The sequence below is a fragment of the Tauraco erythrolophus genome, chromosome 25 (assembly GCF_009769465.1).
Source record: "Tauraco erythrolophus isolate bTauEry1 chromosome 25, bTauEry1.pri, whole genome shotgun sequence".
Taxonomy (NCBI): domain Eukaryota; kingdom Metazoa; phylum Chordata; class Aves; order Musophagiformes; family Musophagidae; genus Tauraco; species Tauraco erythrolophus.
Window position 1 is genome coordinate 2,577,632 of NC_141489.1, and position 24,220 is coordinate 2,601,851.

The window sequence follows — 24,220 nt, forward strand, 5'->3', positions numbered from 1 at the left end:
CTTCTAGATGAGCTGAGAAGTGTTCTGAAGAATTTCCAAATTCTTTGTTTCCACAGAAAAATTTCCAAATTTCTGTGGAAAACAGAATTTTCCACATCCTGTTGTTGAAAATGCTGCGTGTCTGCCTTTTGCCTCTGAAAGGCAGTGTGTAGAGGTGGTGATGGGCACATAGAAGTGTCTCAATGGTGTTTGCATAAATTACCTGTGACTGCAGGAGGGCGTGCACTTGAACTTGGGTTTTCTTTCACAAAGAAGAGCTGGTTTCGAGGTCACGACACTCCTGTGCCTCCTCAAAGCATCAGTTTGCACGAAGGACCACGGCTGAGTTGTCGCTCTCCTCCCTCCCCCAGCAGTTACCTGCTTCAGCTGGTTTAGAGACTGGAGTGTACTGGGGAGGAAAAACTCTAAAATCTCACCTGCATCTTGGACCGTGTGGTAGGACAACTTTCAGGAAGGTCCGAAGGTGAGCGTTTGGGGAGCTTCTCTGGTTATCTGCTTTTTTTTTTTTGGGTATCTGTTTTTGTGGGTTTTTTTGTTTGTTTGTTTGTTTTTGGATATCTGCTTTTTTGTTTTGGGATATCTGCTTTTTTATTATTATTTTTAATTTGGTTTTATGCTTCAATTATCTGCATAATTGAATTAATGCAGCTGCGGGGTGTGCTTCAAGCCTCCGAACACGGGTGTGACTTCCCTTGGGAATATGAACGGGATACAGGAACCGCTCCGTGTGTTTCCAACAGCTGCCTGCACCCTGTGAGGGGGAGAGGGGCTGAGCAGAATTTGACTCAAAAAACCCCCAAACCTTGACCCTGGGACTTGGCGAAACGTGGATCCTCTATTTCCTGGGAACAAATGCGTACCCCTACACCGGGAATGCTCCGGGAGTCGTCCCGGGGTGCCGACAGCAGGTTGTAGCTGGTGTGTCTCGGGAGAACAACTCAGCTGGTGACGTTTTTCTCCGTTATAAACACGAATCCCCGTGAAAAAAAAACGTCGGTGTGTCCCCCGGTACAGCCGAGCGCTGCGGGGGTCGGCGGTGGCCGGAGCCGCGCCGCGGGTGGCCGGTGCGGGCTGGGCGGCTGCGCGTCCCGTCCCGTCCCGTCCCGTCCCGTCCCGTCCCGTCCCGTCCCGTCCCGTCCCGTCCCGTGGAGCGTTTCCCACCGGAACGGGCGTCCCCGCGCCTCCGGCACCGCCGCTGCGGCAGGGGGCGCGCTGCGGCGCCTTGGCGGACGGGGGCGCTCTGGCGCCCGAAGGAGACTCTATGGTGGGGGGGGTTTGCGCCCGTGGCGGGAGGGGGGCGCGGGGGCGGCGCCGCGCGGGGCGGGGGCCGCTCTGGCCGGCGCACTCGCTGGTGCGGAGTCCCGGAAGCGGCGCTCGCCGAGGCCGGGCACGGAATGGCGGAGAGTCCGGCCGCCGAGGAGGCGGCCCCGGCCGCGGTGCTGGCCGCAGCGAGCAGCGGCGGCGCCTCGGGCGGCGGGGCGGGCAGCCCCGGCGTCTTCATTCCCGCCGAGCTGTGGGCGGCGGCGGGTTTCGGCGCCGCGACACCGGGCGCCGGCGTCGCCGCGGGGAGCGGCGGGGCCCCCATCGCGGCGGCGGCGGCGGCCGCGGGGGCCGCGCTTCTCACGCACTCCGCCTTCTGGGACCCCACGGTGAGCGGTGACTGGGACAGCGAGCGGCCCAGCCAGGCCTGCCTGCTGCGGATCAAACGGTGAGCGAGCCGCCCTGCCCGCCGGGCCCGGGGGCTGACGGGCGCTGCCGGGGCCCGGCGCCCGGAGCGGCTCGTGGGGTCGCCCCGGGCCTCGCCTCCGCTGGGCTCCCCCGGGCCCGGCCGGCTGTGGCCCGGGGAACTACCGGTGTCTTGGCCCGGCATCGGTTGCGGGGCTGCCCGGGGGAAAGCGGGCGCGGAGCCGGGGCTCGGAGCGCGGCAGGGACGGTTGGCCCGACTCCGGTACCCCCGCGGCAGTGCCTGTCCCGTGGGCCTCACCGGCGGCCCTGCAGACAGGCCCCGGGGCTCTCCGGGGTTCGGGCCTGGGGATGGGGACGGGCCCCGGTCCCCCGGGGCTTTCCCGGGGGCAGACTCGGTCCCCGCCGTGCCCAGGACTCGCGTTGCCCGGGTGCTTGGATGAGGACGGGGTCTCACGCCCCGCCTGGACCGCCACACCACCACCCGGAGTCTCTTTCTCCATCCGCTGGGACCCTTGGCAGGAGGGCTCCATGGCTCTCATCCTGCTGCCAGGATCGTGGGCTGCTCCTCGGAGGTGCTGTGGGATGGGGAGAGCAGCAGGTGTCTCGGTCCGAGCTGGTGCGATCCTCCTTCCTGGTGCCCACCGGTTTGGCTGCTCCGACTCTTTAGGGATCATCTGGTTAGACCTGGCGTGTCCGTAGCCCGTGACGTGACGAGCGATACGGGCCGGTGTTGTTAGACGTGCTGGCACCGTTTCAACCAGTTCTTCCTCTTCCTTCGGAGCGAGTGTCGCCGCCTGCCAGGCTCCTGCTCATCCTTGTTCTAGCGCTTGTGTAACATCTTCCAAAGATGGCACCGGATATCTGGGCACTTTCCAGTCCAAACGCCAACAGCACCGACTTGGGAACGGCAGGCAGGAAGGCGAGGCTCTCCCGTTGCTCCCGCACTCGTTCTCACCTTGAAACCTCTCAGAATTCCGGTTGCTTCCCAAAGAAAGGTCAAGCGGGCGCTTGTCCCAGAGCTTGGCGCAGCTCGTGTTATGGAAGGGAGGATTTTTGGGTGATGAAAGGTAGCGGGTGCCGTTTGTTTTATCTGTAAACCGCACGGAGTTGCAGGTGATTTGTTACTTTTCAGTTTTAGTCCACGTTCCGGAGGAAACGAGGCCGTTGGGATCGAGTTGTGGATCTGTGCAGCCTCACTACCCTTGAACCCATGTTTGTCAGAGCAGTACAGTTCTCAAAGGCAGTTGAGTCACGGAATGTTTGGGGAAAACAAATAACTGGGAATACAAAAGGGATCCTGTAAACAGTTCTGGGTGTGAAGAAGGAAAACGTGGGGCAGGAAAGTCGTCCTTTAAACCACAAAATTCACCTGGGAGAGCTTTTAAACGACTGCCTTAGAGGAAGTTTATGGTTGAAGTGTGATGCCCTGGAGCCGAACCGTGGTAAAATATGGGGCAGCAGGTAGTCAAGGTGCACTTGGTCGGATGCCTCATGTGTTGATTCATGGAATGCTGCTTGTGCTCTTGAAATGCCTCAACTATTTTTGGGGATAAGTTGAAAGAGCTCAGCCAGGACACGGTCAGAGGCAAAAGAAAAACGTCTAGCTCTTTACGAGTTGCTGGTTTCCATCTTAAAAATCTGACCCTTTGCACCCATGCACAGATTTGTCATCTAGAATGTTCTGTGCCTCGAGGGCTGATGAACGCTGGGGAAGATCTTGACTAATCCCTATTTCCTTTTCTCCAGGGATATCATGTCCATTTACAAGGAACCGCCCCCGGGAATGTTTGTTGTGCCTGATCCCCATGACATGACCAAGGTAAGAGGAAATTTGGAGCTGGTTCAACTTTGTTTCTCTGTACGTTGCTGGCGATGGCTGCTGTAAGGGTTTGCCCAGGCAGAGTTTTCTCTTAATGTTTGAGAGAGGTCAGGGTGAGTCTTGCAAGGAGGCTTCAGGTTTCTTGGTGATCTTGAGATGGGCTGTATTTAAAACAGGAGGAGGCTCTCCAGGAAACTGGTTCTGTGGAGAGATACCACCACAGGGATCTGAGGAGCTTCCACAGATAAAGCCAGCTCTGCTTCAGTGGCCCTGTGAGCCAGCGGGGTGCTGATCCAGCTTGTTTCATCCTAGTGATGCTTGGAAACAGTGGGTAGAGCAGCTCAGAGAGCACTCCACAGAAAGCTGTTGGCCATGGGGGCTTCTCAGAGAGGCTGGAAATGAGAAACATCAGCCACCAGCACTGCTGGAGTGTCTGTAATCCACCCGTGGAAGCTGGAGATGTTTAATTGTGAGCTGGCAGGGAGCTGCGTCCCAGCACCCGAGCCCTGTCCTGCGGCGGAGCTGCCTGCCGGGTGCTTACAGGTACCAGGGTCACGTGCAGGTCTGGCCCACGCTGCCACCGCATCGCCTCTAGGGACACGGGCACGGCTACAGCCTCTGCTGCCCTGGTTCTTCCCCTCCTGGCTCTCGGGGTTTTCCAGGACTGGGAATTTCCGATTACGTCAGAGAACGCAGTGAGCTGGGAGGTAGAGGTTGCTCAAATGGTTTTCTCCATCCGGTGTTTCTTGGCTGATGCTGCCCTTTCTCCAGCCAGCGTCACCTGGGCTGGTTCCTGAGGGTTGTGTGTGCATGTGTGTGAGGCTGCTTTGGTTTTTCCTCTGCTGCACACTTCTCCCACTCCCCGACCAATGTGGCATTCCCCAGTTTCCCCCAAATTCCCCCTAGTGTAAGCACCCGCCTGACTTAGGGCCCCTGGGTTTTTGGAAGAACCACAAAGGGAGCAGCACTTCACTGCCAGCAGCCCCCCAGGGCACTTCACTGCAGCTCCGGCTTCTCCCAGTTGGCAGCCAAAAGTGCCAAAATGCCCTTGGAGGGAAACACGGGTTGGTAGAACACCAGCCTTGGGGCTTCCCTCCCCAGAAACCCTGGGGAGGTGAGAGGATGATGAAGGGAGGCTGCCTGGATCACCTGGGGAGCAGGCTTCCTTGTAGCCCAGAGGGAGCAGATTTCCTGGTGTACAACTGGGATCTTTGAGGGCCATTAGCATGGAGAGAGTAGGGTCTTAATTTTGGATCCTGAGCGCTTGGTTTCAATGAGACCAAATCAACATGAGCCCATAGAACTGAGGAATGCTCTAGTTTTGGCAGAAATTCTGAATTTTTTCCTTCTAAAATTAGATTTTTTTTTTCATATTTGATTTTTTTTTTTAAAAAAAAAGCAGAGCTTACCAGCTGAACTGGATTCTGTCTGGGGTGGGATGTATGGGAGGCAGCTGCTGTGGATGGCAGCCAGCCCTGGCGGTGGAAACCCGCCGCTCCGCACACGGAGCGTGGCAGCGGGGAGAGGAGCGTGCAGCAGCGGTCCGGCTACCGAGGGAAGGAGGGAGGGCTAGGGATGGCCTTCCTGGGGAAGGTGCTGCCTGGGTGCTGCTGCGGCCTGGGTGGAGGTGTCCTGCCTTCGGTTGGCTTTGCTGAGGGTTGGTGGGTGCTGCAGTTTCGAAGTGGTGCGCAAGACGGGCTTTTGTTTTCCAGATTCATGCATTGATCACAGGCCCATTTGACACGCCTTATGAAGGGGGTTTCTTCTTGTTCCTGTTTCGCTGTCCTCCAGATTATCCCATCCACCCACCAAGGGTCAAACTGATGACAACGGGAAATAACACAGTGAGGTTTAACCCCAACTTCTACCGCAATGGGAAAGTCTGCCTGAGTATTCTAGGGTAAGAGGAGACTTTGGCTGTTTTGCTGGGAATTCAGGAGGTGGCTGCAGGCTGTTTTCTGCCTCACGCATCCTGCTCTGCCCTGATCTTGCCCCAGAGATGTGCTCGGGTGCACCTTTACGCTTCTACGAGGTTGTGTGCAGAGTCATAAAGCAGCACAAATGCCTCTACTGAGATCAGAGCCTAACTTGTCTTTAAAAGCACCTGAGAACGAGCAGGGGAAGCGTGAAGTTCAGTGGATGGTGTTGCTTTTCTCCTGCTTCCCCTTGTAAAGCCTCAGCCCGAGCACCGCGTTTCTTCCGCTTTTGCGCTTCGCAGACCGATCCTTGATGTTGTTTGAATGTAGGTTTTTGTGGTTTTAATTTCCTCTCTCTGTGTGGGTTTAAAAATAAATAAATAAAATTAAAAGCCGCCAAGAACTTCCTTGAGAGCCATTTGACTGCTCTGGGCTTCCACCTACACGTTGTACGTGGGGCCGAGCGGTGGGTGTAATGATTTACAAGCACTGCTCCGTGCTGCCTGTTCAAACAGGCTCCACCACTGCAAATCCTGGTTATTCACCTGCTGGAGTTTTAAACGTGTGAAAGTCCAACCCAACGGACCCATGTGAAATTCCCAACCCCAGCTGTGACAGCTTCCGTTGCCAGTAAAGACAGGCTTTTGCTGAGACCCTGGACTGGTGCAGCTGAGGTGTTAGTACCTGGTTCCTCCTACTGCAGACAGGTAGTAGCAGCAGCCAGGTGAGGAAGAGGCGGTGATGGCTTGAATTGCTGGAGGGGTTTGATCAACCAGTAAGAACCTGAGTGCTGATGTGGTCATCCATCCCTTCACTGGGATGGTTATGGCAGCGCTGTGCATGTGCCACTTACACCAAAGTTGGTCCAAGTAGCTGATGCCTATCAGCTGGTAGATACTGGCCCAGGGCTGGGAAACACCTTCCTGAGCATCGGAGTCGTCCTGATTCAGTGAGCCGGATGCCAACATCTGCAAAGTGCTCAGGTGTGTAGGGCACATCCGTATCTTGGGGGTCGAGATGCCCAGCAGCTGCCACGTGAGCTGCCTTGCTGCTCGTGCAGTCATAGCCCTGGCACAGAAGCTGAATTATTGAAGAGTGAACAAAGAGCCTCGGCCGTAGCAGAAATGGGAAGCGCAGAGGGAGCTGCGAGGGAAAGGATTTAGGAAGAGCTATGTGGGTCAGCACATCCTTGTTCAGCTCACAGGGAGACAGGTCTGTATCTGGAAGTAGGGTATCAAGGGCAGGCAGCAGAACAGTTTTTTTCTGCTTATGCTGTTGTGTGCAAAGGTTTTTGCTACAGTGTGTACGTGCAACGGGCACCTTCTTCCTAGAGCAGAGCGTCCGTTCGTGCTGCCGATGGCAGTCCTTGTGCTGAGTGTCTGCGTCACAGACTGCACAAGTGATGGTCTTGCCTGAGTTTTGAAAATCACATTTCAGTTGTCAAGAGTTGTTGGTTTTGTCTTAGGGTAGTGCTGGCAGGTTGTGTAGCTCCAGGCTGCTGTGCGAGGTGTAGCCATAGCTTTAAAGTTCCCAGTAAAACGCTTGGAAGTGTCACTTTTCCATGCCCTGTGTGTTAGCAGTGGGGTGAGGTTCACCAGTCTCTCTTGTCTTGCTCTGGCTCAAATACTTATTTTGTTGAGAGAATAAACTACTTGGACCCTGAAAACTTTCTCAGTGTCCAGTGCTTTCTGGATCTGTAGCAGCTGCTCCTTTTCCTGTTGTGTTTCTGTGAGGTGTAGATGTGGTCTCCCACGCGTGCTGATCTTCCATAGTCGGAGGGATGGGACTCACCGAGCCAGTCCCATATTTTAATTGATGTTTTTCTGTTCTGATGCCTCAGCACTTGGACCGGGCCTGCATGGAGCCCAGCACAGAGTATCTCTTCAGTCCTCATCTCCATCCAGTCTCTGATGACTGAGAACCCCTATCACAACGAACCCGGCTTTGAGCAGGTGAGAGTGCAGCAGCTAATGGTTTCCTCCCTCCACATCTTGCTGCTGGTGGCAAATCCCATTCTGGAAACGGGGATAAAAGTAGGTTATGACTCTGCCTCTAGTCAGAGCTTGAGGGGGAGTCGCAAGGCAGCTCTGAACCAGAGGCTGCTTAGCTCACGTGTGTGTAAGGTAACAGGAGAACTTGAGGCATTTGAGAAGTTGCTGGGGAGATGGGATGGCTCCTCGTTTCTCTGCTACGTCACTCCTTAAATGCCTTTCTTGGGATATACTGGCGTGCAGGAACCAAACTGCTTGGGTTTCCATGATCTCCAGCATCTCGGAGAGAGACAGGTTTCTGTGCTAACTTTATCAGCTCATCTGTCTCCACAGCTGTGTGAATCCGAGGCTCTGGAGACATGTAAAATCTTGCCAGCTTTTTGTTTGCAGTATAAATTAGCTCAGCGTACGCACAACAAACCTGTAGTGGGTTCATGCACCAGTGAAACTCGTCAGGCCCAGGAGGGAGAACTGACGAGCCGTTGCAGTCGTGTGGACTCACTGGCCCAAATTCTGTTTCCAGGAGAGGCACCCCGGGGACAGCAAGAACTATAACGAGTGCATTCGGCATGAGACCATCCGAGTGGCAGTGTGCGACATGCTGGAAGGAAAGTGTCCCTGTCCTGAGCCGTTACGGTATGGAAAAGAGGCATGGAGGGAGCCTAAGGAAGTGGGTGTTGGGGAAGCAGGGTAAACTTCTCCGGCTGCTATTCCTGAGATCCTGAGAGTTGCTTCAGGGAAGAGCAAGTCTTTAACTCTGCTTGGTCCAGTGAAGAGTCATTTGGTATCCCTTGAAGTGGGTGGCGGGATCTGTGTGGTGCCCAGGGTGGAGCTGTGTGGTGCCCGGGATGGATGGATCCGTGCGGTGCCCCAGGGTGGATCCGTGTGGTGCCCAGGATGACTCTGTGTGGTGCCCAGGAGCTGTGCCCTGACCAAGGCTGTGGTAGTGTGCACAGTGGCCGCATCCTCTGCCTTGTGCGTGAGAATAAATGCGCCTTGTCTTACGGGGTGGGGGGGGGAAATAGTGGAGGGAGGGGAGCACAGCTGTTGTGGAAACGTGCGGAGTCTCCTCAGCAGCAGCGATGCTGCGGTTCATTTCTCCCTGTGTCCTGCCCCGCTGTACCCTGTTAGTTGTCTGGGACACCCTGTACTGGTGTCCGTGCTGATGGCGTGAACTGGAGTTCGGTGGGAGAGGGTGACCTTGGCTGATGTGACTGTTGTGACACTGTGGTGACTGTTCACTCTCTCGTTGCGTTCAGGGGCGTAATGGAGAAATCCTTCATGGAATACTACGACTTCTATGAAGGGGTGTGTAAAGAGAGACTTTACCTTCAAGGACAGACAATGCAGGTGAGTGGCAGACAATTTTCTTGTTGAGAACACGCAGACTTAGATAAGGGGGTGTGGAGAGTGACAGACAATGAGCAGCACCTGGAGGTACGTGGGGTGAGTCTGGATCTTTTCTATGAACTGTATGTTCCAACTTTGAATCCGCCACGAAACTTGTCAGCCACTGGAATAGGCTGCCCAGGGAGGTGGTTGAGTCCCCATCCCTGGATGTGTTTAAGAATAGGGTGGATGATCTACTTAGGGATATGGTTTAATGGGGATTAGGGATGGTTGGACTCGATGATCTCTAAGGTCTTTTCCAACCTAGAAATCTATGAAATCTATGAGACCTGAGACATTCCTGTGGGTAGAACACTACCATCCCCAAGTTCAGAGCATGCACACAGTATTCTCAAGGCTTTTCGATTTCTTGGAGTGCTGGACCTGAGCCATTCTCCAAGCAAGCAGGTACTTCTTTCAGCAGTGGAACTGGCACAGTTTGCTTTCATGTAGATTTGGTGTTAAGCAGGGAGGGCACATGCAGGTTATCCAGTGCTGGTGGCAACTGAACTCCATTGCAGTATTTTCCTGTGGGTCACTGCTAGAATTTCTCTTTTTCTGAGGTTCCTTTGCCCATACAGCAGATAGGAACTTTTCTCTGGCGCTCCTTGTTCTGTCAGATGAGCTTGAAAGTGGCTGACGAGTCAAAAGTTACTGGGGGAGGAAGGGGTGGAGGAGCAGTGACAATACTGTCAGACACATCTAGACAGGTTGAATACAGGAGCTTCTTTCTGCAGGAAAGTAGACTTTAAAGAATAGATTGCCAAGCTATTTGCATATGAACAGATGTGTCTTCCTGCCTCATCAGCCACCTCTTTTCTGACTCATTGAGAAATTCCACTGCTAAGAAAAGATGGAGGTGGTTGATTTAATGATCTTGTGTGTCTGAGCCCTTTTCTCCTGTCAGTGCCATCACTGGCTGTGTAATTCACAAACTGAAAGCACTCCCAAAGCAGAAGAGTTCATGTTTGGAGTGAGAAATTCCCGTAAGGAAGGTCTGTGCCTGAGTTACAGCTGCAGAGAGTACTGAACTGAAGGCTGTGTAGTGAAGTTTGGTCATGTTAGAGGATTGTCAGGTGTGGCCCACTCTTGGTTATTCTTCAAGGAGCCGCTTCAGCGTTCATGAAGATCCCTGTTGTGGTGGGTTCCCAGAGATAGTGACTGCCATGGTTGGTTTTCTGCTCGCTGGTAAATAGTAGTGCAGGAAGCATGAACACAGTGTGCTAGAGAGGTGGGATGGTTGTCTTCATTACCCTGTATTTGAAATGAAGTCACTCCAGGCTCAGTATCAGTTGAGCGCTTGCCAGATGTGCTGTCTTGTTAACTCTGGGGCCACATGTTGGCTCATACCAAAGATTCCCATCATATGGGAGGGCCTAAACTCCACCACCACCTTATATAGCCCTGGCAATGTGTCTTTGACCTGGGACAGGGATACAAGCAGCAAATGTTAAATAATCTCCAAAGACTTTCTGCCTCTGACTTGGCTACATCTCAGCTGGGAGCCTTGATTTAAAATGAGAGTAGAGATGCTTTCATTTGGAAAGGGTCTGTAGCACTAACGTGAAGTGTGGTCAAGTCTTTGGCCTCTGGATTTTAGGGACTTTCATTTGTGGTGTTTTCCCTGCCTCCTTGGAGCGAGCCTGAGATCGAATCTTGGAAATAGTTTACTACTTCAAAGCTGCCAGGAGAAATCCCACCCATGTCTGCCTGGCCTTTCGTCTGGTTTTGAAGCTTGCTTGGGTTTGTAAGGTTTCCCAAAAGAGACTCCAGACAGAAATTATCTTCAGTCTTCAGCCTCTGCCGTGACAGTGGAAAGTTTAGGGCCCTCTCCATCAGAAGATGGGATTTGACCCTCAAGTCTTTCACCTTTTGTTGCCTGATTACTATGCAGCTTTTTTCTTTCTGCCTCTTGCCAGAAGGATAATGGTCTGTATTAACAGGCTTATCTATGGTTCTCTTCCAGGATCCTTTTGGTGAAAAACGAGGCCACTTTGACTATCAGTCCCTACTAGTGCGTTTGCAAGGAATTCGGCAGAAGGTGCAGGAGAAACACCAGCAGGAGAATACAGAAATAGACTCTGAGAGCAGCTCCTCTGAGACAGAGACAGACATTCAAGGTTGCTCTAAAGCTTAGAGCTGCGTTGCGAGTGGAGAGGCCAAGCCATGGGGATGTTCTGCCTTCACACTCGAGAGTACCCCTGACAGACTCGACAACCAGACCGATGCCAGAGCGGAGAAAACTGCGGGATATCTTCTGCCTCCTTGGACTGCTCTGGTGGATAATGCTGAACGAGAAGACTTCACGCTAGACAAAGCCAAGCTTGTGACAGGCTACTCTTAAAAGGTACTTACTATGCTAGAAAGCCGGAGCATGTGGCATCAGGTTGTTTTTTGGAAACACCTACACTGGTTGTTTTTTTTGGTTGTTTCTTTTTTTTTTTTTTTTTTTTCCTCCATTTGATTAAAGAATGAGACCTAGACTGCGAATCCTCTTTACAGCTTTTCTGTTCCTAGACAGTGAGCCCTTCCCTGGGGTCATGCTGAACGTGGAGCTGTAGCTGTGGGAGCGCTTTGATGAGTCCAGGGTATGGCAGGGCCCATGTCCCGTGTGCCCAGGTGATACTTTTTTGTGTGGGTTGAGAGAGACGGAGCCTTTCTGCTCTGTGGAGCCCATCTACCTGATGTCTTTCTTCTAGACGCTGTTCTAGACAGACCAAAGATAAAGAGCAGTGGTGGAATCTGGGCTCTTTTCTGAAAGCTTTACTCAAGCCCTGGGTGACTTTGTCCACTGAGACTTCAGGCACAAGGGGGTGGATGAAAAATGGAAACTGCAAGAATCCGTAAGTCAAGTGCAGGCGTGTTCATCCTGGCATTTTGGGGAAAGGAGGGTGAGAAAAACCATTGGTCAGAGGTGGGGAGAGCACTTAAAAATAAGTCTAGTTTGTGTATTATTTTTTTAAGGTGTTGATTTGAATTTAGCATTCTAGAAATATTTTATTCTGGCTGCTCTGAACGGAGCTGTTTTGTTTCCTTAACTGACGTACTCTTTGCTTTCCACCTCTCTACTCAGTGTAATATTTTATTTTTCTCCCTTTTTCCTCCCGTCACCTCACTCCCCACTGCTACCTTGATCCATGAGATTGAAACGCTGGAATTAAGGGGCAATTCTAGCTAAGGAAGCCACCGTTTCTGGGTGGGTGAAGTTCTTCAGAGGTGTACGCCTTGTTACTGACAAATTCCTTGGCCGAGTGCAAGCCGAGTGTCGTAAAGTTTAACACTTCAGTGCTTTGAACGTTTGAAATAGCAGCTTTTTCCCCGTGTCTGCTGGCTGCGAGTGCCATTACATCAAAGATGCAGTCGGTGTAACTTGGGTGGAGGTGAAATACCTGGATTCTCCAGGTAAATGAGCCTGGTGATGATGATTGATTGGAGCAGTATAATGTTCTGTTGATAAAGAGCTTCATCTACTTTTTTTTTTTTATTGTTATTTTTATGGGAGCTTTGATAGAAAGCTAAGCACAAAGTTGCACGTTGTCTCGGGCCCTCTCCCAGTTTCCCTAAACACCTTCCCACCAGTTCGGTGCTGTTTCAGGCTCCTGGTGTTGGTGGGAGAACTTCCAACGGAGTCATCTTTGTTCTAAAAAAAGTGCAGAACGAGGGGCCAGCAGACCCCTGCGGTGCGCTGTGCGGAAAGGCAATGCCCCGTGCGTCACTGAATTATTTTCAGTCTCTGATTTATTTCAACTCCTGCAGAACTCGGAATCCTGCTTAAGCAGCTCTGGAAAGCTGAAAGGTGGAAACATTTCTGGATTGTTAAGGTGCCGTTTTACAGCTTGGGAACCTTCTTTCCCTTTAGCAAGCAAACTCCCCCGGGTCTGTCATGGGCTTGATTTAGACTTAAACCCTGTCTTCCCTGAGGGAAAGCTGAACTTAGGTGGGACTCGTTCAACACTTCCACCAGACGAGAGTAAATAAAGTGGTGTTCACCTTGAGATGGTCTCGGGGAGGCAGCGGGCTCTCCCGAAATGCCATGAGCCGTGTGCTACTTCAATCCCATTGTAAATGTCACGTCGTTTCTCACCACTCCGCAGCGTTGTGGGTAGAGCTGTGACTCCGCTGCCTTCCCCAGGCTGAGCCGGTTCTGGAATCTGTTTGTGATGCATGTGGCGTTCCCATCCACCGATACAACGGAACAAGAAAATGCCTTATTGTGGACACTACTCACATACTAGCATGTGGCTGTACAAGAGAAGTCTTAGTTTTATAGCTCTAATGTTGTCTGTCCTACCATTTCTGAATGTTTCCATTTCAAAGTGACAATCCTCAAATGACTGCTCTAGGCAGAGATGTTTTAGCAACAGATTTTTAGACCTGATTGAGTTGAAAATATATGCACAAGAGTCACTCTAAGATACCTTGTTTATATACTATTGTACATAAGATTTTTTTTTGTGCAATAAAGTTTGTTTTGGCAGAATCTAGACTGTGGTACTCCTTAGTGGAACGAGTCGTTCACAGAGCAGAGAGGACTCCAGAAGTTTCTCAGTGTCACTGCTGGCTCCAGGATTCTGTAGCTGGAGTCACATTTGCATCCTTTGAGACTACAGTTGCAATAGCAGCTTAGTTTTCTTCTTGCTGTGACAAGGTAATTAGTTCTCTGTAACAGTAAGTGGCATTTCCACCCACAACAAAGGAGAAAGTTCAGAGGTAAGCACGTATGAATTAGTCCTATTAAACTTTTCAAGCTAGACACTTTTTACAAAACTTTTATTTCAAGTCCACTGTCCCTGTATTTCAGGTGATATGCAAATAACTTCACAAGAAGAATTACAGACAGGCAGAGAACACGTAGCAGTCAAGGGATTGCCGCCTCGGCTTCCTCTGGAGTGATTTCCTGAGAGTACAGCTCTGTAAAGAGAGCAGGCAGCCAGTACTGAGGTTCTCCTTCTGCCTGCGTATCCAGCCAGGCCATTCCTTCCTTCAGCAAGTGTTCCTACACAAACAGAGCGGAAACTGTGAGTGAAGCTTCACTAAATGCCTGAGCAGCCCTTCACAAGAGCAGCCTGACCCCACACATATTCCAGGCTAAGGGAGGGTGTAGAACTTGGGCTGTGATAATTTTTACTTGACTGGGAGAAACAGAGTTCACTCATCCAGCCATCCATGTTTGTGCAGGACCTGAGCTAACAAGATTCAAGTTTTAATGGAGATCAGTGAAGCCACAGGAGTATCTGCAGCTTCTGACATTGTGCTTTTCTCAGTCTATGTTTACACAGTGTCTACCTTGCCTTTGGTCCACCAGCTAGCTTAGGATCTCCTCTACATGCTGTGATAGCACATCTCCAGCCACTCCACACCACCACAGGACTCCAGTGTGTGCAAGAGACCTTCATACGTACCAGCACTTGCTTTGCACGTTCCATCTCCCACTTCAGGCTGGACCTGATCTCACTGACTGTTACATAGCCCTTTTTCTGAAATGAGAGGAAAAATACTATGTGCTTTTAGTCAAGACTTAAGTCCACGGCTTAGAAGAGGGTGGACAGTTTTGCCTACAGGCCCGGTCTAATCACAGTTTCCTGTCATGGATGCAGTAAGGTTCTTTCGAGGTGGTTGTATTTGAAAATCTCCTGGCTCAATACCTCTGCCAGCTGCAAGACGACAGTGTGATCCATGTTCAGTTCAGCTGGTACCGACTGGATCAGGTATGTTCCACCAACAGGGATAATCCCAAAGCCATTCCCCAAGACCTTCAGTTTCTTGATTGCACGGAGGAGATCATCCCTGAGAAGCAGAGGTCAAGGCAAGGCTGTAAAGCGAGAGCCTCTCTCAAACTGCACGCTACGTTCTGTAAATAAAGATGACTCGATGTGCAGAAGCTATGACCATGATAGCTCCTTGGAGCCTGCTGCAGTTTCAGGTAATCAACAGCTGAAAAAAGTTTTTATAAAGCAATTTAGAATTAGTTTGCATATCTGTGCCCTCCCCTTCAGCAGGGCACACTTGTAACACCTGAGCTGCAAGTGCCAAACTTCAAGATTCAGCCCTAATTAGTGATCAGGGTGAGCTGTGTCCCAAAATCTGCTTCTGTCATGACCCCTGTCAGCCCCTTCCTCACAGCCCAGGAGACCACAGCAGCTTCAGCAGACTGTGGCAGCGAGAGCTGCGTTTGCAGGGGACTAATTGTCTCCAGCTCAAGACAACAGTCCCTTATGCCTGACAGAACCAGTTACATCATCAGTTGTGAGTCACGTGTAAGTGGCTCCGTTGGTGACGTCAGATTTGGAGTCCGGCGCTTGAAAGTGCTGCTGAGATCAGCCACCCCCTTTTCTCCCCCAAATGCTGTTGGATTCCCCCTTCCTGTAACACAGACACTCACTGGCTGACATCCTGAGCAAACTTCCCCCTTCCCTTCAGCACTTGCTGATGGAGTTCTTCCAGCATTATCAAACCTAGAAGTCAACAAAAGGGGACAGGAAAGGGTTACTGCACAGCAACAGAATCACTCCAGCAAGAGTGCTCACGGGTCCTTTGGGCATTTGCCACGGCTCCTTCCCTTTGGCTCCTTCCCTTTTCCCAGGCTGTTCATTGTTCCCACCATCCTTGGGAGAGATAAGCCTCCGGTCACTTCTGTTCCCACAACTAACATGCAGCAGGCAGCTGCTGCCTTCTCCCACAAATGGATCGGACTCACGTTTCAACTGGCTTTGCTGTAGCCCATTCCTGTAGTTCAAGGAATTCCTGGAGCCTGTGTTCAAAGCCAGGTTTTGGATGAGGCTTTGGGCAACCTGGTGTAGTGGAGGGCGTCCCTGCCCATGGCAGGGGGGTTGAAACTGGATGATCTTTGAGGTCCCTTCCAACCCAAACCGTTCCATGATTCCTGGTCTCAGATTGCCATTTTGGAGCAACCAACATCTACTATCTTTTCACTAGACACTTATCACTGGTATCCAACTCTTCTGGATTCTGCTGTGATCCTTTATGGGCAGTCTTGCTGCCAGGCTCAAAGCAGGAACTTTAACACTTTCATACTCCTTCAAGATTGTCATTGATCCCTGCTCCTTCCCCGTGATGCTGCGAGTTACGGTTTTGTTACCTAAGCAGGGCAGAGTTGGTTGATTTCTGTAGGAATCAGGGATTCCCAGTGGGGAGCAGCTGTAACATGTTACAGGAACAAAACGAGGCTTTCTGGGGGCAATGAAGACAAAACTGCCATCTCAGTATTTTGTGAAATCAACTAAAGAACATCACAGTGAGCAACGAGACTCATTTTCCACAGGGAAAAGGTATCCTCCTGCTCACTGTACCTCCTAGAAACCAGACACAGTGGGATCCTCACCTCCATTCCTGTGTTTCAGAGCCAGGCAAACTTCAATGATCTGCACACCCAGTTCATAGTAAAAGTCTCCAACTCCCAGCATCTCTGACCAGAATCCTTTACCAGCTGTGAAGTGAGAAAGGGGAAAGCCGCTGGACCATTGGCAAAAATATCCTTCCTTAACAGTTCCTGGGGCAAAGCAGGCTGCTCCCAAACCTCGCTGTGAGGACTCTCGGATCTGCCAACGCAGTTTCCAGTTATCTCCACCTGTTTTCCCCACCCTTGAAGTAAATAACACCCAAAGGTACGTTATGCCCATTCACAAGCCCCAAGAGTTGGAACACCATCGGCTCTCCTCGGGGAAGCTGCAGCTTCCCTGGGAGCCGTTTCCGTTGCATTAACAGCAAGATGAATCTTTCAGTCATTAACCCCAATGCCCATTCCTCACATGCCAAAGGATCCACTCCGATCGTGGCACACATATCCTGGAACTGGACCCGGAACTCGGGATTTTTACGGATCTCTTGCTTGTGTTTGCTGGCAAACTCTTCTAAGTTGGTCTTAAACATGTCCAGCTGCTTGGACATCTGAAAAAGAATCGCAGAGAAATGTTTCTGTCTGAACACTTACTGCAGGTTTTGCACAACTGCAAATGGGTGCCACCGTTATCCATGCTGCTCACGGATAATGCTCTGGACACCGAAGCAGAGGAGGAAATTGAGCCCAGATTGGTGGCTGGGCTCACAACCATGTTATTCCCACTGCCAGGGCAGGGGGGCATCTCCCACCTGGGCCAGCTGGTCTTCGGCCAAGACCGTCCCTCGCTCCTTGTACTTTGCCTGTGGGAGGAAGACAGGGTGATGGAGACAGTGCTGAAGGTCGGATGAACCCCAAACCAAACCTGGATGAGGGAGATGCTCCTTATGGATGGCTGAACCAGGAGGACCCACAGCCCAGTGCCCTGGGCAAGCGGCGAGGCTGCCAGGAAGCTCAGGGCACGCTGGGCTTGGAGCAGGGCTGGGATGGCAGCCGTGAGGATGGGCATGGCCCCGCACCGAGCCTGCACCCCCTGCCACGAGGCTGGGGGGGGGCCCGGGCCCCTCACCCAGCACCAATGGACCCTGGCAGCTCCTCCTGGGAATGCTGGGGTGGCACCCCCCAGGGCCGGCAATCTCCCCCGGGGCCATTGGAGCCTGGCACCCCCCTTGCACCAGGCCTGGCACCCCCCGCACCGGGCCTGGCACCCCTCACATGGGCCTGGCACCCCCCGCACCGGGCCTGGCACCCCTCACATGGGCCTGGCACCCCCCGCACCCCTCACACGGGCCTGGCACCCCCCGCACCGGGCCTGGCACCCCCCGGCCCGGCCTCCCCGCCTTTCTCCGCGGGGTCCCGGCGCCTCTCACCTCCGCGAGCTTCTTCTTGGCGATCGCGCCCGCTCCCACCCCCCGCCGGTGCATCCCGGCGCCGCCGCCCGCCGCGCTCCGCCTGACGTCATCTCCCCGCGCCGCGCGGAGTGACGCACCGCAGGGGGGGGGTCACTCTCCCGCCACCGCCCTCCCCGGATTGCCCCCGGGGGCACTGAGGGCCCCGCGGGAGGGTCCGTGTGTGTGTATGGGGGGGGGAGGGCCCGTTTGGGGGGGGTTGGGTCCGCCCTGTTGGAGGGTGCCCCCTCGGAGTGGGGGGGAGCCCTCACTGGGGGGGGGTTCAGTCTCCCTCGGGGTAGGGGGAGCCCCGCTTTGGGTGAGGGTGACCCCCCCCCAGGTGGAGGTGAGTCCCTGTTTGTGGGGGTGGGTCCCCTCGGTGGGAGCGAGGATACCCTCCGCGGGGTGCAGGGAGCCCCGGTCTTGGGGGGCCAGGGAGCCCCAGACTTGGGGGGCCAGGGAGCCCCGGTCTGGGGATGCAGGGAGCCCCAGTCTGGGGGGTCAGGGAGCCCCGGTCTGGGGGGGTCAGGAAGCTCTGGTCTGGGGATGCAGGGAGCCCCAGTCTGGGGGGTCAGGGAGCCCTGGCTTGGGTGGTCAGGGAGCCCCAGTCTGGGGGATGCAGGGAGCCCTGGTCTGGGGGGGGCGGTCAGGGAGCCCCGGTCTGGGGGGTGCAGGGAGCTCTGGTTTGGGGGGCCAGGGAGCCCTGGCTTGGGGGAATCAGGGATCCCCAGTCTGGGGGGGGTGGAGCCCTGGTCTGGGGGGCCAGGAGGGAAGGCGAGCCCTCAGGACTCCTTTGGAATGGTGGGCAGGCCCCCAGCGGGGCTCCAGCAGGGCCAGCCCTTGGCCAGGGTTTGTTTTTCCTGCAGCCCGAGCTGAACTTCACCACCCACCGCTGGTGCCAACGTCGTTTTTTCAGTCGTCGCCCGGTGTCAGGTCCTAAACTCCCGAAAACCTGTGGTCAGGATCTGTCTTACGGTTCAGTGACACGAGGTGGGTTTTGACTCACAAGCTTCATTTGGAAGGGGACTTTTTTTTTTTAGCAATTTAATAATATTTTATAGTCCATCCCCAAATCAAGTTTCATCTGAATCTTATTTCAGCTTCAGAATAAACTCTTTATTGGTTGCGTTGGCAAAATAGACAATATGCACAGAACAGAGTGAATGTAAGACAGCTTCCTCCTTCTCGTGTGCCTTGATAGGATGAAGAGGGAGCTCCTCGGGAAGGTCCTGGAGTTACACAGTCCTAACAAAGCAGAGGAGGGAGAGAAAAGCATAAATTCCTGTGGTACTGCATTTATCCCATTTTCATTTGGTTCCTACAGGAAACAAGGTGTAAGTTGCTGCCTTCCCTACCCTCCAGCCTCCTCTGACACCATACAAACCCGTTTTGATAGATTCTAAGTTTGATACACGTCTTGCTAACAGTAAATGTCTACAAGTTTTGAGAAAAATCAGCAACTGGTCAGAGGAAAGAAATGCAAATAAGTGTTTCTCTGCAGGAAAGGCTGTGGTATGAGCTCAACAGTTATTTGTTTTCTCTGGCCACTCGGCTCACATTGTCTGACCAAGCTCCATGGAATTGTCTGCAGGACAGAGCTGCCTCTTATTTCCAACCTACATTTATTCATGGCCAGTTCATCCCTTTTTGTTCTTATGCCAACTTTTCCCATTAGCATAAACAGCTCTTTTCTCACTGTTTTTTTTATAGATGGTGACTTTGTCTCTCTCAGCCTTCATTTTACTCAACTGAGCATAGGATGGGCTTGCCATTCCCTTGAGCCTCCTCAGGGCTCTCCCCTGCACCTTTTGCATCCCAGTTCCTTGTTGTATTTTTCTCAGAATGCCCAGAAAAAAGCAATTCCTGTAAGTGGTTTGATGAACACCTCCTTTTCTCATGAAAAAGAGGGCAACCTCCCTTCCCTAGACAGTACATTTTTGAAATTTGTCTTCTCCCATCTGAGGGATACATCTGTGTTGTGTCAATGATCTGAAGATACTTTCGCAGAACTTAACTCCGGCCAGAGCTCTTAACTCTCCAGTCAAATCCAGCTGAGCTGTGCCATGTAAGCACCCAGTGGTTAACTCCAGAAACCCAAAATTCATGGATTGAGCACTGCAAGTACCTTTGGAGTCAAGGGCTGGGAAAGGATTTGTAGGGACGCTTGTAACAACAGGAATAGGTAGAAGAGCCACTCACGTTGGTCTGCAGAGATCAGTTGACATCAGCCATGTCAGAAACTCCTGGTTCAAAACGTCCTTCAAACCTTCTGGACCTTCTGGAGTAGTAAAACTGCAAGAAACGTGCCGTGCCATAAAGACAGAGGAGAGGCAGCAATCCGGACACAGAGTGTAACAGCCTCGTATCCCAATCCCCTCAAGTTCACAGGGAAATTTTGTTGTCCTTGTCTTCTGATATATTTGGCTCAGATAAACCCACAAAAAGCTTTAACCTCTTTTGGAGCTCCTTGCACACAACGGTGCCTCGATCTTGGCACGTGAGTGTATCTGTAAGGCTTGGGGGACAAGAAGGAACAGTCCAGTGACCCCCCCCCCCCAGCACCCCACCTCCTCCTAGACCCAGCAGGCAGCACAACAAAGGCAGAGCGTGGGTGAAGCAGCATCCACGCTCCCAACTCACAAAGGAAAGTCTTTGTTTCCAAGAAGGACTTTCCCCTGCAAGTCGCTTTTTTTTGTTTGCAATTAAGGAGATTGAGGGAGACGCTGGAAAACAATTTTTTTTAAAAATGAAGCTAATCAAGCTGATTAATCTCTAGCATCAAAGTTCCCTTCCCCCCCTCTGCTTCCCCCACCCCGGACAGGTTAGACAAACATCTGTCAGGAGCAGTTTAGGGCGCGTTGATCCTGCCTTGGAGCAGAGGTCGGACTCAGTGACCCCTTGCGATCCCTCAAAGCCCTCGTTTCTTTGATTCTGTATTTTCCGTATGACTAGCAGTTCCCGGTGTCTGATTTTCCGAGTGCTTGGCCCGAGACATCTCTGTGAACCATAACTGTGCTCGTTTCCCCCACCCCGGGTCACCCCCTGCACCCTGCTTTCTAAAGCAGTTTTCCTGCAAAGGCTGTAAAAGACGACAACAGATGCCCCCAGATTCTTGTTCTGGGTGACTGTCCCATGACTCCCTGTAGTTAGAAATTCCACTTTTTTGGCCAGAAGACACTAGGATTGTGCCTGAAGGATGTGGGCTGTGTGCGGTAAGTGCCTTTTTTTTTTTCCTTCTCGCCACCATTTTAGGACTAAGCAGCAGCAACCTGTTAGGTTTTGTAAAATCCTTCATATTGAAGAAGGGAAATGCATCCCTCATTCATTCGTTGGTGTTATTTATTTTTTTTTTTAAATATAGAAAGTGCCTGAGAACAGATTTTTTTCTTTGGGCTCGTGTGTCTAATTTGCTTTTTGAACATTTGTGGCATAAGCTAAGACTGGGGGAGGTGAAGCAGGCTATTGACAGGCTGTGGATATGCTGACACAGCACAAAGCCGCGCAGCGCTGCGATACCCAAGCGTGCTCCCAGCCAGATGGCTCGGGGAAACGAAGGCACGAGCTGCAGCAGGAGAGCTCCAGATGGACTCGGTTACCTTGCCCAGAGGTACCTGTCCTGGTATCACCAGCGTTGCCGTGATCATCATGATTTGAAGATGATTACATCTTAAAAAATAAATAAATAAATGGAAGATCTGAGCACCCCCGGCAAAGGGCACGGATCAGAAGCAAACTGGGAAATTCCTCCTGGGCCAGGCAGGCATCTCTCCTGCGTGGATTCACGTTTAGATGACAGGCTTTTCATAACGAGCTTGTAGCAGTGATTCGAGGAACGAACTCTTTTGTTTCTTTTTTTAAAAATTAACTGCTCTACATGCTGAGAGTGTGAACGAGTGGGTTTGGGGTTTTTTTCCCCCCCTGTTTTGCAGAAATGTATCAATTTCATCTTCGGTTTTCACTGGAGAGTTTTCTTCTGAGAGGGCTTTGCTTTGATTAGGTCAAAGCACTTCATTTGGACTTCCCTGTTTTGGTGATGTTGGGATGTTGGAGGAGCAGATGTGGTTCAGCCCTGTCAAAAGTCCGTGTGTTGACCTTAGCAAAGCACTGGGGTTTGATGAGGCTGTGCTGACCTTTGCAACACCAAAAAAGACCCCAATTGTCTATGGTTTTGAAATTTGTGAGAAATTTCAAAATTAGAGAGGCTTTTTTTTTGTCTTTGTTCTTTTCCTCACTCATGAGATAGAGTTGCAAAATATGAAATTTCCTTTTGAGATCAAAACCCTCTCGTTTTCTTGTGCGACACTGTCACATCGATACCTGCTCCAAAACATTCCTTCAAAAGTCAAACACTGGGGGACCTCACCCCTCCCTGCGACCAGACTTCCTCTTTCTATTCTCCCACCTCACCTCTGATTTTTCTTGGATTTCAGGAGCCAAGCGAAGAGGTCTTTGGCTTCCTGGGTGTCCTGGTCCGATCTTTGCCCATTCCCAGCCGACACTTGGGGCTCAGCTTCTCTCTTGTATGACTCGATGGTGTTGCTGGAAAGGCGAAATGGGAAGATATCAACCCAAGAAGCCACAAGAGGGTGCCAAAATTCTGCTTTTGCGCAAAACCCAGCTCCCTCCCATTCCCTCCACCAGCAGCCAGGGAAGAAGTCGGTCTTGGACAGGGAGAGGGGTAGTAGTGCTGTGTGCCGGCAGAGCAGAAACCTTCCTAGGGCTTAAGAAAATAGAAGAAAAAAAGAAAACCAACTCCCTGGAGTATCATTGCTGCTGTTCAGGAAAAGTCTCCTTGGCTCTACGTTCTTCTGTAGCCATCAGTTGGCTGACGACACCTGTAAGTTGGGATCGTAGGAGCATTCAAAGCCTACACACTTACTCGCTTTTCTTCTCCCGTCTGGCTAGCAACCATTCCACAAAGTTCTTCTTCAGCATGTTGTCCATGGTGCGGCTGTAGTCGCTTGCCAGGGTGGCCTCAGAGTAGCGTCTTTGCACTGGTCTAGCACTGGGAGCCTTTATGCTTACGCTGGGGATAAGAGCACAGACACAGAGTGAGTCCTGCACGGACTGGGAGCGTTGTGCAGTTTTCCTTGGGTTGCACGTGGTGACCCACGGGGTCCCTACAGCCAGCAGGGTTTCGTGATCGCAGTCTCTCTTGGTCCAGGTGGTCTTGGTCTCCCTCCTCCAGTGAGCTGCACACCTAGGGCCAAGGAAATCTTTTCCCCATGTCCTCCAGAGGCTCAGGGGTGGATGGCAGGAGACTGGGGCTGACCCTGGGACCGGTGCTGATCTGACAGTGGAGACATAGTCGGTGGCTACCTAAGTTAGCAAAGGATTTCAAGGCTGATCCTATTTTAGTATTATGAGCTGCAGTTACAGCAGCTCCTACTGCCCTAATAAGGATTCTTTTGGATGTTCTCAGGTGGTAGTTGGAAATTTTGTAGGAGTCAGGGAAAGAGAGGGAAAGACTTTATTATATACCTGCTTTATGTAACTGGTCATATTTTCAGGAGCTTGTAAACACTGCATAATCCCTAGCCTCATTCATGTGAGATGATTACACCTCGTTTCTAGTTCTCAGCCAACCTCCTTCTCTTCCTGGTTGACTTCCAGCTTGTTCCTCCTAACCCAGAGCCACGAAGTTTATAGGGAAAACTTGGGAGTTCCTGGCTCTGTCTCAAAAGCTCAGGGCTTTTGTTTGATATCTCTCTTATCTTTTGCTCATCTCTGTAAGCTTGACTGTCTCTATTATCTGAGATCTACCTCAGGACTCATTTGTTCTCACCTGCTTACCAAGATGCCAATGGAAAGGGTCCATTTGCCTCTAGTGGGGAGCTGGAAAAGGCTCAAAACACAGCGTGAGCTTTCCAAAACACTTACCCTGAGACGTTCTCTTCCATCAAAACAAAGCCCAGAGAAGCGAGGAGCAGAGAGAGGACTTTGAAAGACATCATTTTCTTGGCTGGTTTCTCCGTTCAAAAGCGAAGGGCAGTCCGGGTGCCCGGCCCCTGGGACACATGGGACACATAAGTGACAGGACAGCGAACCCAGAGGGATGTGCGGTGGCTGGGCACGTGCCTGTGCTTGTAAATGTGTTTCTTCAGCCCTTGTGCTTGAAGCCTTCTCCACCCTACAAAGCCCTCCTCTGCCGTTCCCCGTTAAATTGCTTTTTCAATGCCAACGCTCTTTCCCGCCGTGGTGGCTTTTAATGCCGGTTCCCTATACTTTTATTGTAACCATCAAATTCATTGTGGGTTGCACATTCCCAGAGGCAAGGGCTTTGTCTTCCTCCATGTTTACAAGCTGACCCTGTGGGTACCTCATTGTGCTTTAAGGGTCGATTCAACGTTGAGCATGTGAACGGGAACGTACGTTGGATCAGGCAATTCAGTAGCAGCGGCATCCTGCTTATCCCGCGCCGCAGTTCTGCGGGATTTAGGAGCCTGATCTAATTTCTGGGAGGTTTTCTGTTGGGATGAATAATGCCTTATGTAGGGACCGGAGCCAGAGTCAGTGAATATCAGCTATGAAAAATATCCCATGGACAGTGACGGGATCAGATTCCAAGATTTATTAGTTTCAAGCTGTTCCTAGTCCTCACGTCCACAGTTCAGCTCAACAGCCCTTGGACATTCGAGCCCTTTTAATTACTATTCCAGCTCTGCAAATGCCGT

At 51.9% G+C, this 24,220-nt stretch overlaps 3 protein-coding genes across 5 annotated transcripts; 1 reads left to right on the plus strand and 2 right to left on the minus strand.

Annotated features, from left to right (window-relative positions):
• Positions 1–1,394: 1,394 nt before the first annotated feature.
• Positions 1,395–13,273, plus strand: UBE2Z (ubiquitin conjugating enzyme E2 Z). 2 transcript variants are annotated; one of them, XR_015222870.1, is made up of 8 exons: positions 1,395–1,708; positions 3,433–3,505; positions 5,218–5,405; positions 7,262–7,373; positions 7,936–8,048; positions 8,672–8,762; positions 10,768–11,148; positions 11,501–13,273. XR_015222870.1 is itself a non-coding variant. In XM_086626474.1 (7 exons), exons 1-7 carry the CDS (start codon positions 1,395–1,397, stop codon positions 10,936–10,938), a joined length of 1,062 nt encoding a protein of 353 aa, XP_086482600.1. In that variant the 3' UTR covers positions 10,939–13,273. The 2 variants fall into 2 exon arrangements, 1 of the variants encoding a protein (XP_086482600.1); XM_086626474.1 differs by having other exon boundaries at positions 10,768–13,273.
• Positions 13,274–13,554: 281 nt separating this feature from the next.
• On the minus strand, positions 13,555–17,582 carry SNF8 (SNF8 subunit of ESCRT-II). Of its 2 annotated transcripts, XM_086626524.1 has the most exons (8): positions 17,529–17,582; positions 16,911–16,961; positions 16,571–16,709; positions 16,144–16,248; positions 15,184–15,256; positions 14,447–14,588; positions 14,204–14,278; positions 13,555–13,797 (listed from the first exon to the last, which is right to left on the minus strand). In XM_086626524.1, the coding sequence occupies exons 1-8, from the start codon at positions 17,580–17,582 to the stop codon at positions 13,660–13,662; spliced, it is 777 nt and encodes a 258-aa protein (XP_086482650.1). In that variant the 3' UTR covers positions 13,555–13,659. The 2 variants fall into 2 exon arrangements, with proteins under 2 accessions (XP_086482650.1, XP_086482651.1); XM_086626525.1 differs by lacking the exon at positions 16,911–16,961.
• Positions 17,583–19,741: 2,159 nt separating this feature from the next.
• GIP (gastric inhibitory polypeptide) lies at positions 19,742–23,500 on the minus strand. Its single transcript, XM_009978120.2, has 4 exons — positions 23,427–23,500; positions 22,426–22,572; positions 21,954–22,085; positions 19,742–19,838 (listed from the first exon to the last, which is right to left on the minus strand). The coding sequence occupies exons 1-4, from the start codon at positions 23,498–23,500 to the stop codon at positions 19,742–19,744; spliced, it is 450 nt and encodes a 149-aa protein (XP_009976422.2).
• Between the last annotated feature and the right edge of the window lie 720 nt (positions 23,501–24,220).

Bases quoted from the DNA above. Each gene is read 5' to 3' on its own strand.
- UBE2Z (XM_086626474.1), top strand. From the start codon at position 1,395: ATGGCGGAGAGTCCGGCCGCCGAGGAGGCGGCCCCGGCCGCGGTGCTG. The intron at 5,406-7,261 runs GTAAGAGGAGAC...CTGATGCCTCAG, and splicing joins GTCTGCCTGAGTATTCTAGG to CACTTGGACCGGGCCTGCAT. The intron at 7,374-7,935 runs GTGAGAGTGCAG...TTCTGTTTCCAG, and splicing joins ACGAACCCGGCTTTGAGCAG to GAGAGGCACCCCGGGGACAG.
- SNF8 (XM_086626524.1), bottom strand. From the start codon at position 17,582: ATGCACCGGCGGGGGGTGGGAGCGGGCGCGATCGCCAAGAAGAAGCTC. The intron at 16,710-16,910 runs GTGGGAGATGCC...ATTCTTTTTCAG, and splicing joins CCGAAGACCAGCTGGCCCAG to ATGTCCAAGCAGCTGGACAT. The intron at 16,249-16,570 runs GTGAGGAATGGG...CTCACTTCACAG, and splicing joins CGGAGTGGATCCTTTGGCAT to CTGGTAAAGGATTCTGGTCA.
- GIP (XM_009978120.2), bottom strand. From the start codon at position 23,500: ATGATGTCTTTCAAAGTCCTCTCTCTGCTCCTCGCTTCTCTGGGCTTT. The intron at 22,573-23,426 runs GTAAGTGTTTTG...TCTTATCCCCAG, and splicing joins ATGGAAGAGAACGTCTCAGG to CGTAAGCATAAAGGCTCCCA. The intron at 19,839-21,953 runs GTGAGGTGGGAG...CGTTTCTTGCAG, and splicing joins AAATCCAAGAAAAATCAGAG to TTTTACTACTCCAGAAGGTC.